Genomic DNA, 16462 nt, shown 5'->3' with positions numbered 1-16462 from the left:
TCTTGCAAAAAACAAAATAAACACATACCCATCTTTTAAAAGAATCTACTTCGAAAGGTGAATTCATTTATTTTTCAATCTTTTTTTTTTTTTTTACATTGCTGAGGGGAGCAGCGGGTGCGGCAGGAGAGGCTGCACGCCATGTGGGACCCTCGACCAGCGGCCGGGGATCAAACCAGCACTGCAAAGGCTGCGGGCAGCTTCGCATCCCAGCGTTCAATCGCTGCATCACCGGGGAGGCCCTATTTTTCAATCTTAACTAAGAACCACTTCTTAGCTTAAAATACATAATTTTAAAAGTAAAAGAATTTGAGGGAGAATAGTTACTGAAATTTAAAAAAAAACATTAAAAATATTACTAAGAATTCAACTTTATAGATAACATCAATTCCTATTTTTTGGTCAATAACAAAAAAATGATAAAAATAGAACTTCTGTTAAAATATAAACTGTAGAGAACAAAGCAGACATTTAATAAGATAATAATTACACTAAACATCACCTTCAGTCTGACAATATTTCAAAGGAAACATGACAATGCATTTCTCATTCAATACTTGAGACTTTGGAAAAACTTTGAGACCTCCTGAGTTTTTTTTTTTTCAGATCTATAAAACTGATTTGCCAAATACAAAAGATATTTGGATCTCTTATATCCCATATTATGTGGACAAGTATCTGTAATTTAATTAACATTCAAGGACAAACATATTAAATATTTAGAAGCATATCTTCTGTGCACCTGTGACTATGCAGGTGCCTCTTTTTCTTTCTTTTTTTGGCAATGCACCTGTTATTTAAAAAATGAATAAAAAGCTTTTTCTATACGTGCTATAGCTTTGCGTGACATTTGAGAGACAAATAAAATCCTTTAAAACTAGTTAATAAACATTCTTTTAAAAAAATTAAATAAGTTCAATTACTTTCCTTTTCTAAACAAATCTGAATATTTATAGTGCATTCCCTTAATTTTCTCTGTAATTACAATGATAGGCTGCAGCTTTGAAATAGCAATAATCATTATAACATATATATGTACAAATATTTGCACTTTTAATAAGTTGCAATAGATTTATAAATTTTTTTTTTTTTTTTTTTATATAGAGGCATGTTTTCTTTCTTTCTTTCTTTATTTGTTTGTTTTTTTTGTTTATACATGCACTGGGTACAGTCAGAAGCGCGGGAGGGTGAGAGAATTCACCAGAGCCAGAGCAGAGAACAGAGCAGGCAGAAGGACCGAAGTACACTGCTGAGGGGAGCAGCGGGCGGCAGGAGAGGTCTGCGCGCCATGTGGGACCCTCCTCCGGTGGCCGGGGAGCAGCCGGGGATCGAACCGGCGCCGCAGAGGCCGCAGGCAGCTTTGCAACCCAGCGCTCAACCGCTGCGCCACCGGGGAGGCCCAGATTTATAAATTTTTAAATGGTTAAAGGAAATCTGTTGCAGTGTTTACTGGCTTCATAAATAAATCTCACTAAATAATATCACCTTACCACTCCCTAGCCTATATATAAACATTCTAACCTCTCTTTAGAGCAAACATAGTTAAAAAAAAAAAAAAAAAAAAACAGCAAACCTAATAAAGAAAAAAAAAAAATCCAAGGCTCAGGAAAACACACATTCTTGAGTGAAATTAATTCAGAATTTTTTTTTAAAGATTTATTTGTCCATACAAGAGCTGGGATACAGGCCAGAGATGCAGAGATGGGGGTTGGGGGGGTGTTGAGAAGATTCACCAGAGACAGAGTGGGGAGCAGCAGAGACAGAGTGGGGAGCAGAAGAGGCAGACTGACTGAAATACACTGCTGAGAGGAGCAGCAGGGGCACCATAGGAGAGGTCTGCTGTGCTATGTGGGTTGCTCCCTGGCTGGCCAGGGATTGAACTCGTGCTGCAGAGGCTGCAGATTGCTTCATAGTGCTGTGCTTAACCCCTTGCACCACCAGGGAGGCCCTAATTCTGAAATTTTTCAAGGTTTTTGTACCTTTTAGAGATTTGAGTGAGTATACTTGGATTCTAGAAAATGAACACAAAAGACATTATTAACAGCTATTTAATACACCTTTACATTCAATCCAGCATTGCTCAGTTGGTAATTTCTTTCCTTAGAATATATCCTCCAGTAACTCATACTGACAAGCCTGACTGTGTTTCCAGGAACCTGACGGGTATTAGTCTCTGTGCACTGCAGCTGAACAAAATTCTGGCCTGGGTTTCAACTAAGGCATTCAGGACTGTAAATGTTTCCCAGGGGGCCCCTATGTGAAAGTCTGGGTTCATGCCCAACACTCAGCCTGACTCAAGGTGCTGCTCTCCAGACCTCCAGTTTTCTAACTGCTTCTTTCTCAAGTAATGGCTATGTTTCTGATCTACAGAGATTTTTGTTCAATTTTTGTTAGTGTTGATATTGGTTTGTAAATTTTCTTTTATATTTCTAACAGGTCACTGTGCTAGGAATAGAAAGGAATATTTTCAGCCTGTGCTTAGTGTATTATTTTAAACCAGAAGCCAACATTCTGATTCTATAAGCCACATAAAACAGACAGAAATTTGTGTAGTGTAATGATTACTCAATAGTAACTACTAGGAGATAAAGCTTGTTTAGCTGGCAACCTTAGAGTGATTTTTGTTTTAACTTTTTCAATAAGTAACATACTCATACTGTTCATAAAGCAAAAGTAGACTTTCCTTAAAAGTCTTATACTTTGGCCTGTATTAGCATGCTTGTAGCTATAGTGGGATTTGTTATAAGGTGACCAAAATGGACAACTGTAGTGGGAAAATTCATGTCAGAATCTTTCAGTGAAAGATTTGAGGCTTTCTGAGTTTCAGGTCTATAAAACTGATTTTGCCAAATACAAGAGATATTTGGATCTTTTATGTCCCCTATTATGTGGACCAAGTATCTGTAATTTAATTAATATTCAAAGACAAACATACTAAACATCACAAGGACTTTCCATTATCCTGTATTAATTCTGGGAACTAAATTAGAGCAGAAATGGATAAATATTTATTTAACTCTTTTGTTTTTAGTATGGGATCTGTATGGACTGAACTGTGCCCTCTCAAAATTCATTAGCTGAATTCTTAACGCTCAAAGTGACTGTATTTGGAGACAAGACCTAACAAAGGTGAAATGAGATTAAATCCAAAAGCACTAGTGTCTTTGTACCATGAGGAAGAGACAGTACAAAACTCTTTTTTTCTTGTTCCTTTCACAGGAAAGGCCACAGTAAGGATACAGAAGGCAGCCAGCTACAAATCAGGAAGTGAGGACAAACCAGAAACCAACCCCAGGAGGACCATATTCAAGTTTCCATGCGGGACTGTGAGAAAATAGGTTTTTGATGGTCAAACCATATAGCATTTTGTTATGGCAACTTAAACCTACAAATACAGTATATCCACTCTATTAACCCTTTCTTCTCCCTCTCCAGAGACTCACCCAGTCTTTTCCTTGATTGAAAAGTAGGAGAGAACTTGCCTGGCATCATGGAGTGGGTAATGGCTCTGGAATTCCAACTTTCTTTATTTTTAAAGATTTATTAATTTTATGCATGCAAGAACTGGGGTGTGGGGGGTGGTGAGAGGATTTGCCAGAGACAAAGTAGTGAACAGAACAGGCAGACTGACTGAAATACACTGCTGAGGGGATCAGCAGGCTAGTCAGGAAAGGTCTGCTGTGCCATGTGGGTAGCTCCTTGGCTGGGGATAGAACTTGTGCTGCAGTGGCTACAAGTAGCTTCATAGTGCTGAGACTTAACCCCTTGTGCCACCAGGGAGGCCCCCCAACTGCACTTTAAACTGAAACTTTCAACCAATCTCTCTGATTCTATCCTATATTCATTTCTACTTCAGGAGGTGATTATTTTGAGTGTTTCCCAAGCCTTTGAAGGATTTGCAATGTAAAGTGAGGGACTTTCCATTTTTCAAAATTGTAAGCTTAAGAATTACTTTTTTTTTTTTTTAATGAAGGCAGTTACATTGTTCACCTGCTATTCAACTCGCTTCTTCTTTACTATTCTATTTGTCCTTTGAGGTTCACACTTCTAAATTTTTTTCTTGTTCCAGTAAGAATTATTCAGTGATAGCGATCCCAAGGGGAAAAGTACTAAATTTCATGTGTTCAGAATCCATCATTTCCTGGAAATTGTCTCTTTAGAAGCACTAACCCCAACAATTAATTTTATTTTCTTTGTATTATATGATTATGCATTGATATTAATTTTACATGACTATGTATGGGAGTCCATGAGTAAAAAGAGGGTGAGGATTCTCATTCATTATCATATCTTCAGTGACCACCATAAATCCTGACATAAAGCAGAGGATCAAACATTTTGAATAAAAATTATATTCCCCAAATTTTAATAATTTGCCAATTGCCATAATTTTTTCTGTAAGTTCTAGTTCTCCCACTCTCATTTCAGTTCCCACTGAGCTCAAATTGACTTTGATTATTAGCCAAGACATAATTGGGGTGAAGCAATAAGTATAATTTTTTAAACTTGCCAATAAGTAAATGAAGCTTGAAAAGGTATTTTGACAATTGGGGTTTTCCTACGACATCATACTTCCAAGAAACACTATTTCAATTGGTTAAATATCATTATGTTTCTTCAATACTCTAAATTTTGTATGAAATTTCAGAGAATTCTGAATATTCAATGTGCTTTTTTTTTTTTTTTACAAAATATTAATACATTTACATCTAAAACTACTTGAATACCTTCCAAGAGTATATGTAACTAACTTTAGGAAACACTTGTAGACCAAAAACAGTATCAACTATAGTATTTTTCACTCAGTCTAACTTTAAATTGATCATGAATTTAACTGAAAATCACCAACACAAAACTGGTCTTTTAAATCCTTAGCATGTGCAGTTCAGTCTTTAAATTGATTTTTATGAAATGTGTTTAATTGTAAATAAATACATGTATTTTTCATTGAAAAGTAAATATCAGTCTTAAAATATATAAGAAAAACTTATATTTTCTATGTTTCCCAAATAACACAGTTCTGTTCATTATGGCAAACAGGTTTGAATAAAAGATATGCTTACTGTTGTTAGCTGTAATGGGTTAAAATAGAAAACCGGCATGTTCTTCAATAACATTTCAATTTATAGTCTATATTTAAAATAAAATGTAAATTTACAGTTGCTTTCATTTTGTACTTACCTACAATGTCAGTCATAAGACCTGCAATAGTCTCATCTCCTGTAATCCAAGGGCGTTTCCCTCTGTCATGACCATATGCGCCCCTGAAATGAAAAGGGACATAATCATGCTTAGTTTGTGTGTATGAGTGAGTGTGTGTGCATCCATGTGTGTGTGATTGTTTCAATATTACCATTAGTGACTGCACATTCCTTAGTAAGTCCTTGTAGTGTTTTAGTTATTGCTTAAAAATATGCCTTTATTAATTTTTTTAGATTTATTTTTATTTATTTATGCATACAAGAACTGGGGGTGAAAGCCAGAGGTGTGGATGGTGAGAGGATTCATCAGAGACAGAGTGGGGAGCAGAACAGGCAGATACACTGAAATACACTGCTGAGGGGAGCAGCAGGTGAGAGAGGAGAAGGCTGCTGCTCCATGTGGGTAGCTCCCTGGCCAGAGATTGAATTTAGCCACAGTGTTGATAACGATAGTACTAAACCCCTGTGCCACCAAGGAGGCCTCCTTAAAAATAAGCCTTGTTAAAGCCAATACTTGAGGACTTCTTAAAGTATATTTGAGGGTTCTATTCTTCAACTTAGCATTTTTAATTTTTTTTTTACTTTATTGGGGAGTTAGGGAAGATTATCCATATACTATTCTTGATTTTTCTGGAGTTTCAGGTGATTTTTTTTCTGTTTTGAAATTTTCAGTACTATTTGAACACTCTATTTGTTCAACTGTAGCACATAATAGTACCTTTAACAAAACTTACCTACATTTTTTGAGGCTAGATACTTAAATGATTATAAATTGAATTTTAAAATAGAACTGCAATCTGTTAATTAAATAGCTGCATATGAAAGACAGTATACATGTGATGACACTTTAAGTAGATAATGAAACTTGGCTATAATCAAAGCCAATGCTACATCTTGACATATTTTACAGGAATTTCATCTATCATATTTCAACTCAATTTTAGTATTCTGATATTACAGTAGGCATAACAGAAAAACACCAAATCCACAGAGAAATATTAATGCTTAAGTTATATCAAATAAGGAAGGCAAGTATATTTGAAAAATACAGAAAAATTCAAATAAAGAATCAAAGGGGAAATGATGTTGTGTGTTGTTACAAACTTGTAACATGAAACTCTGAATTAGGTTGTTCTTTGTTTTTTAAGAATCCAAACATTGTAAACTTGGAAAGAAAGGAATATACATGTGCTTTCTGTATTAGGCAAACTTGTTATTTTTTCCCCAATGACAATATAACTGACATTTAACATTGTGTTAGATTCAGTTACTAAACATAATGTCTCAATGCAAAATGATCAGCATAAGTCTAGCTAACAGTCATTATCACACAGAGTCATAACTTTTTTCTTGGGATGAAAACTTTAAATTTACTCTCTTAGTGGTTTTCAAATATAAAGCACAGTATTAATTATAGTCACCTTACTAAACATTATTTCCCAAGACTTAGTTCTTTTACAACTGAAAGTTTGTGCCTTTTGACCAATTTATTCATTTTGCCCATCTTTCAAGCCTTGCAAACCTGGGTTTGAATCTGCTCTGAAATTCAGTAAGTTGGTAGTGGTGAGCAAGTAACCTGCTCTGAGAGGTGAAGGGTATTGAGCAGAATATACTACCCAAAAGTATGCTGCTGTATGATGTTGACTGTCTCAAGCTACAGGCACTTGAAAAACAGCAAATACAGGGAGAGGCTTTCACTGAACTCCTCTGTTTGCCTAAAGACAGAAGGTCCAAAAGAAGTTAATTGAAGACAATTGTGATAAATCCCCTTCCAAGTATTTTCATCAACCAAGAGTCAGATTGATTTTTGTCACAGGAAAGGAGATACACTTTGTCATAAACTATCATATCTCCCATGTATTCTTCTAAAAAACCATTCATTTTTTTTCTGAAAATCTTGTCATTCTTCCCTAAGCGGTCTACTATCCTTTCACATTTAAGATGGCATTTAATCCTGAATTCTAAGTCACCTCGGCCCGGTACTCATTTTTCCCTGGGTATCTCCTATGTATATATGAGGTATTTCATGTTAACATACTTATATTTGTTTCTCTCTCTTTTTTTTTTAAAGATTTATTTATTTATACAAGCACTAGATACATTCAGAAGTGCGGGAGGGTGAGAGAATTCACCAGAGCCAGAGGGGGGAACAGAACAGGCAGACTGATGAAATACACTGCTGAGGGGAGCAGCGGGCGAGACAGGAGAGGTCTGTGTGCCATGTGGGACCCTCGCCGGCGGCCGGGGATCGAACTGGTGCTGCAGAGGCTGTGGGCAGCTTCACAGCCCAGCACTCAACCATTGCACCACCAGGGAGGCCCTGTTTTTCTATTGTTAATCTGTTTTTCTTTTTATAGAGGTTTCAGAGAAGAACTATGCAGAAGAGATAAAAATTATGTTTCCTTCCCTACAGAGCAGTGGGCAAACTGGAGTCATAGAATCCTGTTTGTTTGCCTTTACTGATTTTCCAGATGTGAATACCTCCACTGGACCTCATTTATTGCTGTCAATAAAAATCTTGAATATTTAACAATTGGTTTTTATTACCCCATAAGAACCTGTTCCAGGTCATTGTTGGTTATCTGACTACTGTCAGACATATTATGACTGTTCTGGGACTCCTCACGCTCTGATTTCTCCAGGGCACACCCCAACCCCTGTACCTCTGGCGTACACCTCAGTTCTTGCATGCATAAATAAAATAAAAATACATCTTATAAATAAAGGTCTCATGCATTAAGGATATGTCTTTATGCAGTGGATGGCAGAATCAATTTGGAGCATGCAGGATTGGGGGACTAGGGTGTCCCTCAGTCTGCCAGTTAACAGATTCAAACTTGTGATTGATGGAAAGTTCTCACAGCATAAAATCTATAGGACTACTTCCGGGGTTCAAATCCTCTTTAATTATCTAATAAACTTTTTCTAACCACAATTCAGACTTTTATTTTAGTCAACATACTTTTACTAGATGCTTTGGACCTAATTTCTCACTTACGTAAAAGAAAATGTTTAACAATATGTAATTTCTAGGATTGCTATGAAATATAAATAGCACATATAAGAGTGTGGTCCCTAGCACCCCTTGTCTGAATCTTCTTTCCTAATGAAAATATAAAGTGGAACTCCCTTTGCTGAGGGGAAAGGATGCCCTGAGCAAACTCCACAAACAGGTTTTATGGGCTCCACCCCCACTCCAGACCAAAGATATACAAAGCACCAAAGACTACAAATCCCATAATGTCATCTTTGCTGAAGGGAGGATTACTGGGAACTGAGGGTGGAGTTAAGCAGCCAGGTTGGATGTCTAAGCAGACATGTGGGCCTTGGGGGTCTAGGCTTTTTGCCAGCTTTCAGTGCACTATTGGAGTTCTAACTCAGTGGAACTGGTAGGACACATTCACCAATTTATCTCTCTTTCTCCCTGAGTTACTTATTTCTTCATTTCCCCTTCTTTTGTAAATACACCCTTTATTGCCCTTTTTGTGTGTACCTGCAGTTGAGTCTTATTATAAGTCCCTTTTAGCAAACAGGTGAGAATCCACAGTCAGACAACCCATTTCATGTCAGGGTTGCCCTATAGCACCTTCATCAGGATATGGCTTATAACACAGTTTTCAAACTAATATTGCAATTGTTATATAAGCTGAGATGAAGGAAGACTCTTTGTGGATAAACATAGATTGAAAGAACTAACAAGGAAGGAAGGGCAATTGTTAGCTATTATTATTCATATTATTATTAAATGGCCTGCAGCTCCTCTCTTTCTTGACTTCCAATATAAATGCTAAAGACAAAAATCATTATCATTAAGTGATAGTTACAGGCAGATACTTGAATCTTTTTTATTTTAATCACATAGAGTTCCATGGCCTTAGCTGATAGCACAATGCATCTTATTACATTTAGGTAGTAAAATTCTATGTTCTGCCTCAGAGAATTTATATCTCACAATACTATGCCACCTACTTCTCACTCTGGTAGACACCATGGTAATAATCTTTACAGATACATTTTTTTTTCCCCTGCAATGGTTTTTGGCTCTTCTTTCCTTTAAAATATCACAGAGTCTGATTCTTCATTTTGTCAGTCTATTAATCTGGGACAGTGAAATGTATTTAGAAAGTGCTACCTGAATAAACTCAAAGTAAAGTGGCCAGTCATTAGAAAGAATAGATGCTGATTACAGGGCAGTTAAAAACATATATAACAGAGTTAAAAAAAAAATCAGTTATTCAAAACTACTTAAAATAGTTGCAACATAGTCTTTTACAAATGCAAGCAAAGAAAAGAGAGCATGGGAAATTAAAATCACCACCCTGGCATAAATCATCGCCATGAGGGGGGCGTTCTCTGAGATGTCTTGGGAGCATTCTTTACTCACAAAATTAAATTTCATGATATAAAATCTAATTAGGATGTGTGAACATTAATATTCAGAATACAGCTTAAATGTGGTTAGGAGGCTAGAAAGAGCAGCCATTCAAGCGCAAATCAGCAAACTAGAGGGTCCCCGGCATGTTTTGTGCCCTCCTGGGAAAGTGATGCTGTTTCCACCAACAGCAGCACTGAGGGTAAGGTCCTATGTAGGTCATTCAGGAAGTTGTTACAGTCAGAATCAGGCAAGTACAAGTGGGTTTTCTATGAATGCACTCTCCAATCAGCCCTCAAATTTGTTATTTCCAAATCAACCCCATTCTGTTATTGGAATAACTGATTGTTGTAGCTGAGATCAACACAATTCAAAAGAAATATGGATCCCCTTTGAAATAGAACTATAACCATCCTACAGAATGAAAAAGTGGTCATGCTTTATAGCCCACTCCTCGAGATAAGTAAATGTATGATACATCATAGTTGCTCTTAACGATATCACTTTTTTTTTTTTTCTGGGACCAAACTGATGACTGTCCAACACAAGCCAGGAAAATCTTTATAACATGGGACACTTTGTACCATTTATTTATTAATACTGAAGGATGGCATAACATGCCACACCAAAGTTCCCCTTTCAGGACCTCCCTGGTGGCACAGGGGTTAAAATCTCAGCCACTGAGGCATGTGTTCAATCCCCAGCCAGGGAGCTAACACACATGATGCAGCAGACCTCTGTCTCACCTGCTGCTCCCTTCAGCAGTGTATTTCAGTCAGTCTGCCTGTGCTGTTCCCCACTCTGTCTCTGGTGAATCCTCTTACCCCCTACCCCCGCACCTCTGTCCTTCACCCCAGTCTCATATGCATAAATAAATAAAAATAAATCTTTAAAAAAAAAGTTCCCCTTCTAGCCATAAAGATTGAATTGAATGCATTTGAGGGGGAAAAAGAAAAAAAAGCAAATTCATAGAGACTATTTCTGAAATTCTTTACTTGACTAAAGATAGAGCCTCCAAAAGGAATTCAACTGACATAAATCCCCTCCCCATGTTTCACTGGGTTTGCTCACAGGAGTGAAGAGTAGAAATAACCATCAAACCCAGACAAAGTTTGTCACAAACTATCATACTTCCTGTGAAAAAAAGACATGTGGAATAATTTTAATATAAGGTCAGAGTTGTTGACAAACTGCTTATTACCAGTTTGTACTGGGTCAAGAGACCATTGCCTTGGGTCAAATAATACCTATATCAGAAATCATTGTTTGAGAGCGCTGGTAGAAGAAAGGACCGCCTCATCCCAAGTCCACACTATGGACTAGGCCACAGGATAGAATTGTTATAGGCGGTGTCACTGAGAAGAAGGGAGGAACATCACTGTGTCAGGGAACAGGCTCATTCTCCCCCCTCCCCCCACTTCTATGCTTATGCCTCAGGCACCTTGCCCTACCACGCCCAGCCTGCCATCAATCACATTTCCTAATGGGGCAGGGACACCTGGGAAAGAAGAAAGAAGCAAATAAATATTTTGAGGTGCACCAGGGAGGATGGGGAGTCATGTGGAAATGCTGCTTCTGGTTCCTTAGCGCTTTGGCAGACAGGCTCTTCACGGATGGTGGCCGCCTTCACTCTGACCTCATGCTGGACTATCCAGCTTGGATAGTGCATGGAGAAATTTGGATCTCTCCCCTTCTCTGAGCTCACTGGGACCTCCCCAACTCATTGCTTGCTTTTCCTTGTTGGGAGGTGTCCTGGACTCCTGGCAAGATTTGGAGCCTCAACCACCCTGCTTTGGGCCTATCTTGTTTAGTGGGATGCTTGCCAACTAGAGGATGGGGAATTTTGGAGTTTGGTTAGGAATCTGTTATTTGAAATCCTTTCTTTTCTCTCTCTCTGCCCCCCTACCTTGAACTTCACCCCAATTAAATTTGATCACACTGAAAGTCTGCTTTCTTTGTCTTTGTGGTCACAGATGGTCAGACTCTTAAAATAGCCCAAATGTGTTTTTATTTTCTCTTAAAAGTTTGGGGGCCCATGGGTATTCCTTGGTTTTATCTGGTTTCAGAAATAGTAACTAATGATATGTAACCAATAATTGTTTAAATAAACATGCTAACACAAATTAATTCTTGTTTAACCACTTACTGTTATGTTAGGTAGCTACTGCAGGAGCTGTGCCTATAGATAATTAATTGCCAACTATCACTGTATAGAGGTTCCCAGGAAGAACCTGTGAGGCTGATGAGAAAACAACAGCCAGGAGCCCCTGGGGATGCCTGCTCAGTAGAAGAGAAGAGTGAATGTTCAGAACATCCCAGCAACACCCTCCCTTAAACCAGGGAACACAAACTCAAGAAGCTTGTGGATTGGTCTCCCTAAAAGTGTAAGAGAAATTTTTTCTCAATATGCCCAGAATAGAACTCTTATTATCTAAGTATGGAAACTAAACATCTATAGAAGTCCTGCAAAACCTGAAGTCCATTGCAGTTATTTAAAGAATGCAGATTACTTTGAATTCAGTAGTGAGGGCCCTGGAGCCAGAAGAAATGCTTTTGTCCTCTCCCAAATTTCTCATCCTTCCCTAATTAAGTGAGTTCTCACTCCCTAAATTTTGGACCTTTTCCTAATCAGGTAGGTGATCACTGCCCCCCGCCTTTTATTTCCTAGAGGACGTAGTTTGGAGTTACTGTGCACATGTAAATCTGTCAATAAATTTATCTTTTTTTTTAGGTTTATTTATTTATGCATACAAGAGCTGGGGTACAGGCCAGAGATGTGGGGGGTGAAAGGATTCACCAGAGACAGAGTGGGGAACAGAACAGGCAGACTGACTGAAGTACACTGTTGAGGGGAGCAGCAGGCAAGACAGGAGAGGTCTGCAGTGCCATGTGGGTATCTCATGCTGCAGAGGTTGCAGATTTCTTCATAGTGCTGTGCTTAACCCCTTGCACCAGCAGGGAGGCCCAATAAATTTATCTTTATCTGAGAAATTAATCTTTATTTCCAGAGTAAAGATGTTGTAACCCCCTTCTACCATATCATGGAAGTCTCCCTACCCCTCTCCTTGATGCACCCAAGCTCAGGATTCACCATTAGTCTTGTGATTTTTTTTTTTTTTTTTACTGTTACCCCTTCTGATGCTGTTTTGATTACTTGGCTGACCTGAAAAAAACAACAAAGACCCAGAGGCATGAGGGATTTTTTTCATGCTCCCCAATAAGCACTGAAGTTGCATGCCAAAGTTGCCTGGGACTGCAAGCATGTCTGTATACAAAAGGTTAGATGAGGCTAGGTACATTCTGCTTTATGCAAATCAAGTTTCCAGTCAGTACAGTTCTGAGTGGTGGAGAGGTCATTAGGACCTGAGTGACTGAGTGTCCATCCGTTTCTGTGGCAGGTAGACTACTGCACCTATTCCGGCAGATGAACTTGTCTGAGCGTGCCTGGACAAGCTCTTGAGGGCACAGACTTCAGTAGCCTTTCAATTTTTGTGTTAGTTGCCCAGACTCAAATAACTCCACAATATTTCCTATTTCCTATCAATTTTCTCTTGTATTTAATTTTCATTTTCAAATTAAAACTTCCATCTAGTCTTCTAAGAGCTCACCCGTCTTTCCTAAAAATCATTTTCTCCCTTAAATGGGAGTATGGCTCTGTGCTCCTCTTCCCCTGGTAAGACAATAGATCTGTAAGTGCTAAAACTGCACAGCTTTTTTCAGTGATCAGTATTTTTATATGATGCTCTCATGCATGTAATCTTAAAAATGGGGGGCCGATACTTCCAGAATACAACCAACGATGTAAACCAATGTTACCTCAAAAAAAAATTAAAAAAATAAAAATTTTAAAGAATAAAATAAACATTACATTTACCTTAAAAAAAGCTGAAAATTCACTTCAAAAATTAATAAAATTTCATGCCTTTTCTCTTATTAATCTGCAAATTGTCTATTTATTTCATAGGCCCAATTATGAGCATTAGGAGGGTAAAGGGAATATCCTTCCTCCCCTATCGTGCACTTTTTTTCTTTTTGAAAAAGAAAATGAAAGAGACTGCAGAGTCTGCAGAGGCTCACTTCTCTTTTTCTTATGAATTTCCGCGTGCCCTTTCTGCACACATATTGCCATGTAAAGTAAGTCACTGTCCGCAAATAGGTGGTTTGTCCCTGCAGTGTAACTCAGCGGACTTTTTTTCTCTTTAAATAATCGTACCTAAAATGTCACAGCTCTTAGAAGAATTCCAATAATGACACAACTGCAGCAAGGTTTTACTTCTTTGGAAAAGAAAGAACACAATTTATCTACATGATTTGACAATACAGAGGAACTGAAATATTGAGACTGTATCTTAGGGTAATCATGTACACTTTTTAACTCACAATATTGTCTTTAACTCACAATATTGTCTTCAACTCACTAGATGAAATTTACCACTATGATTATTACCACCACATTATTCCCTTTTAAATAATTTGAGTCATTAGTAAATATTTGATATTTTTATGTAAAATGTTTTAAAAAAATTCATTTAGCTTTCTCCTGCCCATTTTAGTACACTCACAGAGTACAAGTATATTGATATTGTTGCTTCTTGTTGTTATAGCATAATTTCGCGATAATTAAATGTTATTACTCTACTGTGGAAATCATATACAGTTGAAAATTACTGTATATGATTTCCACAGTAGAGTAATAAGGGGAGGAGAGGATGGATGAGGGTCAAAATAAGGGAGGGGGGGTGAAATTGTGTGGGGAATATAACCAAAATGAAAATGCATACATTGTGCAATAATGACAAATGATGTAAGAATTATATAAAATAAAATATTAAAAAAATTAATATTGGAAAATAACAATGGTATTTCAAAACATATGCACAGGTGTTTTATTTTTAAAGTTTTGCCTTAAATAACTTGAAGTTCTAGAAGGAATCATTTGGATCCTAAAATATTTTTAACTATATCTCAATTCTTGACTTCCCTTTAGAATAAGTAATCTAAGATGATAACCATACTTATAAGGTCTGGCTCCATAATGAACAGTGATCATTTATTTTATAGTAGGTAATATAAGTAGTGTGTCTGCAATAGGTTATAAAATATAAGGACATGGAAGATCACAACCATGAACTAAAGTCGATAACCACAATAATGGAAGGCTCTTGATCTAGAAGCCAACTAATCACATAAAAGGAACTTTAGTACACGAACAAAAGCAACAGAAATGGAACTGAAGTACCAAAAGCTCACCAACTACATAAAGGCTACTTTAAACTAAAAACATATGTACAAACTATAGCCAAAGAAAGAAACATTACCTCAATTTAAGTAGATCTTTTAAAAAACATAGCTGCCATAGACCCACCCTTAGAGGAAGCAGGACCTTTGCTACGTGGAGGTATTAATTCAGTTTTCATCAATCTCCCTTTCAGGGAGCTGCCAGCCAGAAAGTATACTGACCATTATCATTAGGAGGAAAACTTGCAACATAAACTTCCATACATCCCTATTGATGCTCTTAACATTCTTGTATTAAAATGGTGTATAAACCCCTCCCTCTGTCTGATTGGTGAATCACTCCTTGTAGAGTTTCTACATATTTGTGAAATGAACTTTATCCCTGATAGTTTACCTATTGTCAATTAAATTGCAGGACCTCAATCACTAGGACATAAGTTAATGGAAGAAAAGTTCCTCCCAACAAAACCTTAACTAGAAAAAGCCAGAGTGGGAATTTAACCTAAATTATTAAGATCAAAGAAATAATTAACAAACATTTTTGAGGTCAAAGATGAGGACTAGTGTAGGAGGGAACAGGATTATAATCAGGCATCTCAAACACTGCTGATCTCGAAGAGCTGACAGCGCTCTGATGGTGACTGGGCCACCGAAATGAAAGCAAGACTAAATAAAACAAAAGAAACTAGCTACCTAATACTTTTTTTCTTAGAAGTCTTTTTAAAATTTAGCTTGCGTTGCTTGAAGTATTAAAACACAGATCTTTTGTGAATCATCTGTCTAATGAAAAATAGGTAGGAGGATTTAAGGTTATATAATTTTCTATTATCACAAGGTAACAAAATTGAAAGGTGAAAACAATAGAAGGGTAAGTGTAATGACAGATAGCTACTTTTCTGGAATTTAACTTTAAAGTTTTGAAAATAATCAACCAGTCCCTGAGCAAAGTAGGATAATCCTAAAGACATAAACAGCATAGTAGGGCAGCAATTTTTTTAAATGCCTTGAGGATAAAAATGCACACTATCTTGCTATATGAATATCCAGGAGGCAAGAACACTCTCTAAAGTTCAAATTCATTCAATCTAATTCTCTGTTCTCTTTTATATTAAGGCCAAAAATGAATATTAACCATTTTTATTAGCTATGACCCTCATTTTTTAAATACTAAAATCTGCTAGTGCAAAATGCTTCCAAATGTGGTGATATTCATTTTTCAATTTATGCACAAAAGTTCTGTAGATAAATTTATAAGTCTTAATAAATTATATAAATCTCTATCATTCTTGCATTAAGTTGTGAACTTACATTCTTAACCATCAAAATTAAGAACTTCTCAATGTCAGCTAATAGCCATGATAGCATAAATTAAACTTTAAAGAGATGTTGTCCCTCCCCCACAACTAAAACCATTGACATGAAGATTGAAGACACATGGAGAAGACATTTTGATTTGCTATGAGAGTTAAATATATCGCTCAGATTTCTTTTCTTGTTTGACTTCATCAATTTTTTATTCCTGATTTTCAGGTTTAACTGCCCCTTATATTTATTTTTCAGCTTTGAATAATAAGAAAATATTTTAAATATTTAAAATTTCAAAATAATAAATTCTATAGCTAACAATATTTTTAAACTTTTTGTAGTTTCA

At 36.8% G+C, this 16462-nt stretch overlaps 1 protein-coding gene across 1 annotated transcript in view; it reads right to left on the bottom strand.

The window, feature by feature from the left end:
* KYNU (kynureninase) overlaps positions 1 to 16462 on the bottom strand; it is a 714170-nt gene that overhangs the window by 76739 nt on the left and 620969 nt on the right. The window contains exon 11 of the mRNA XM_037521827.2: positions 5182 to 5264. Coding sequence (XP_037377724.1) covers positions 5182 to 5264 — 83 coding nt within the window. The remainder of the gene's footprint in view (positions 1 to 5181; positions 5265 to 16462) is intronic.

Source organism: Talpa occidentalis, unplaced genomic scaffold (genome assembly GCF_014898055.3).
Source record: "Talpa occidentalis isolate TD23 unplaced genomic scaffold, MPIMG_talOcc4v2.1 talOcc4.3, whole genome shotgun sequence".
Taxonomy (NCBI): domain Eukaryota; kingdom Metazoa; phylum Chordata; class Mammalia; order Eulipotyphla; family Talpidae; genus Talpa; species Talpa occidentalis.
Note: the sequence above shows the minus strand (reverse complement) of the source record. Positions and strands in the feature narration are given on the sequence as shown.